General features: G+C 36.5%; 1 protein-coding gene across 1 annotated transcript in view; it reads right to left on the bottom strand.

Annotated features, from left to right (window-relative positions):
- Window positions 1–1,247: 1,247 nt before the first annotated feature.
- LOC112503663 (protein FAR1-RELATED SEQUENCE 5-like) overlaps window positions 1,248–3,491 on the bottom strand; it is a 3,236-nt gene continuing 992 nt past the window's right edge. Inside the window, exons 2-5 of the mRNA XM_025107655.1 lie at window positions 2,909–3,431; window positions 2,581–2,839; window positions 1,929–2,498; window positions 1,248–1,694 (exon numbers count right to left, since the gene is read on the bottom strand). Coding sequence (XP_024963423.1) covers window positions 1,248–1,694; window positions 1,929–2,498; window positions 2,581–2,839; window positions 2,909–3,431 — 1,799 coding nt within the window. The remainder of the gene's footprint in view (window positions 1,695–1,928; window positions 2,499–2,580; window positions 2,840–2,908; window positions 3,432–3,491) is intronic.

The following is a 3,491-nucleotide window of genomic DNA, read 5'->3' as shown; positions in this document are numbered from 1 at the left end:
CCTACTAATATTTGATGTAATTGTAATAAAACCAGCTGCAGCTCAAGTTGCTGGCCCATTTCATAAAATAGAAGAAGCAGATGTCCAAGTGAACCCAGTTGTAGTCGAAGTGAACTCAATTGATGTCCAAGTGAAACCAGTTGCAGACCAATTGAATCCAGTTGATGTCCAAGCGAACCTAGTTGAAGACCAATTGAACCCAGTTGCTGGCCCATTCCATACAGTAGAAGAAGCAGATGACTCAACACATTGCGCTGGTTAGTGAAGTTTAACATATATCTTTACCATATTGATCATTTCACCCAATTCATTGACCTAACCAATATGTATACTCATCGTGAATATAGTTTCATCAGTTGATGTCCAAGTGAACACAGTTGTAGACCAAGTGAATCCAGTTGATGTCCAAGATGTCCAAAAAGTTGCTGGCCCATTTCATAAAATAGAAGAAGCAGATGTCCAAGTGAACCCAGATGCAGTCGAAGTGAACTCAGTTGATGTCCAAGTGAACACAGTTGCGGACCAAGTGAATCCAGTTGATGTCCAAGATGTCCAAAATGTTGTTGGCTCAGTTCTTACAGTCGATGAAGCAGATGACTCGACTAGTTTCATCATTAGAATGCATCAAATTTTAATAATGATCATGATGAAGTTTGCATTACGGATAAAAAAACTAGAAATATAGGTGAAAATTCATTATATAAATGATGTGTAATTTGTTTCATTATTCGTTACAATGCATCAAATTTTAATAATGCTTATGATGAAGCCAGATTCATTATGCATGCCCTTACATTATGCATCTGATTATAATTACTGTTGTACTTAGATTACATAAAGTTTACTAATGAACTTAGTACATTTTACATGCCCTTACATGATGCCATAAAGTTTACTAATGAAATTAGATTAGTTCATTGATCTATATAGAGCTACTCTGATGAACCTGGTTTCATAAGTACATTTCATATGCCTTCACATGACTTCATAATGTTTACAAATGAACTCAGATTCATACTTAATATGATGAATATTGGTTTCAGCAGTACATCTTATACCTTGCCATTATAATATCATGAGGTAATTACACAATCAAAAAACTCAAAAATGGAAACTTAAATGTAATCAAAGTGAAATAAAATCCATCAATACAATCCAATAAAAATGTAATCAAAGTGAACTAGATCCATCAATACAATCTAATAACATCTCAAATTGAAATGATACGAAAAAATCAAAAAGATAGCTTAAATATAATCACGCTTCGGACAATTCCGAGAATCATGTGTAGCCATCTGACCACATAGTCGACACTTTCTCTTCTGCTTTTTTCCGTTTGAAATTGCTTTCTCTGCAGCGCTAATAAGTCTCTTACCAGTTCCACAACCTTTGTTTCGAATACCGGTAGGAAGAAGAACATGAACAGTTTCGGGTTGAGATACTCCAAGAAACTCTTTAATAGACGTTGTGGTCTCTTCATTGTGTGACTGTAAAGGAAGTTCAATGTCAACCTTTGAATCCCATTGTTCAAGTTGGTCAACAAAACTTGACAAAATATCTTTTTCATTTCGGACTCGGCCTAAGATTCGTTCAAAATATGAATAAGCCAAACTCATCAATCTCTCTTTCTCTGCATCAACTTCACCATATCTGAAACGTGCTGGTAACCACTCCACGGGAACTAGATCGCGTCTCTAATGACGAAGTATATATTTATCGGGAATTCTGTCAACCTCGTCATTTAACATCACCTTGAGAGCGTGACAACATAAAATCCCATTACGAACAAAACAATTGCAACTGCAATCGTATGAGTTTTCCATCTTGTTCTTAATCACCTATTATATGGTAGGAGGTTTCATCATATTGTTCGTTAAAATATTATAGCACAATAAGGGGTGCAAAACGAAATTGGAAAAAGTAAATACCGTGTACTTTGTTGTGACCTTCGAAGCCTTGTTCTTGTGAGTAATGGTGTACACTTTGGTTTCACCAACGTTGGTGAATCCATCCCATCCACAAAGCCAAACAGCCTTTCTTAACTCTTTCTGAATTTCGAAAAATATCGTCCGTGTATACAACTCTGATGCATGAGCTTCTAACTTGCAAGGGGACACCAATCGAGGAATCGTGCTCTTGGTTGTAACCTCTAGCGACCCATGTGTTGCCCGTTGACTTTCAATTGCATTATCAAACGAACGGAGGAAAACAACAAGATCATGCCAATAATGTGCATAAACGTTAAAGAACGCATTGATGCTCTCCGACCTGGATGTTGTTTTCATCAGGCCTGACATATGATAATCCTTATAGTAAGYCGGAATCCACGACTCCCTAATATTGTACAATTCATCAAACCATGGATCTTCACGTAATCCATAAAAATCGATCAGATTGTTCCATTGCATCTCAAATTCATTAGGACCAAGATGAACGTTCCACACCAACTTATTAAATTCGCTAACGAACTGCGTGCGGTGTTGGAGGTAATTACTAATCTGCAAAGTAAACCACCAAACACAATTACATAGAAAATGAAAATGAAAAAAAAATTACTACAAAAAATATCATCTTAATTACCTTCGATTTCACCTTTTTAGTGATATGCCACATACACAATCGATGCCTGGATTCCGGAAATGCAATGGGAATTGCTTGTTTCATCGACGCACATTGGTCGGTGATAACGAAACGTGGTTGACGTCCATGTGCTTTTACAAACGCTTTTAATACCCATGTGTAATCAMCTACAGATTCATTATGAATCAATGCAGCTCCAACAACAACGGATTTCTTATGATTATCAATTGCAACGAATGGAACAAATATCATAGCATGCCTATCAAAAATAAACAATGAAAATTAATAGAAGGTACAATATAGAGTATTCATATCAAGAACAACTTACTTTTTAGTCCTAAACGTTGCATCAAATGATATTGCATCGCCAAATTCCCTATAATTTGATCGTGCAGTCTCATCAGCCCAAAAAATTGCTAACAACTCCTTGTCATCACACTTGTACTCGAAAAAAAACTCAGGACAAACCTTCCTCCTATTAGCCATCATATTTAATAACATTTGTGCGTCTTTATTACCAACAAAATATGTCATATCGCGTTTGAAGTTTTGATGATCTCTTACTGTGCCACCCGATGAATCTACACCACCCTTAACGGCTTTCATGAATCTATGAGATTTCGTGACACCAACCTTGGAACTAGAACCATGAAATACATTCTTATGATCAGCGTAGTGGAGTTGCCTTTTGGAACGGGAAAACCTCATCTYCTCTTTATTAAAAAGGATGTGATTGTGCTGCTCAACGAACTTGTAAAMTTCGTATTGGTTCGGTTCTTTAACAAGGTGAATTTTTAAACATGCTCCACAAYCTGAACGCTTGATATTTGAATTTCGGATTGTACGACCACCTGGAAGAACATCTAAGGAATCAAAATACTTACTTTGTGGCCTCCCTTCCTTACTACACA

The sequence above is a fragment of the Cynara cardunculus genome, unplaced genomic scaffold (genome assembly GCF_001531365.2).
Source record: "Cynara cardunculus var. scolymus isolate 2C unplaced genomic scaffold, CcrdV1 Un_Scaffold_3508, whole genome shotgun sequence".
Taxonomy (NCBI): Eukaryota; Viridiplantae; Streptophyta; class Magnoliopsida; order Asterales; family Asteraceae; genus Cynara; species Cynara cardunculus.
This window is presented reverse-complemented; position numbering and strand designations above follow the sequence as displayed.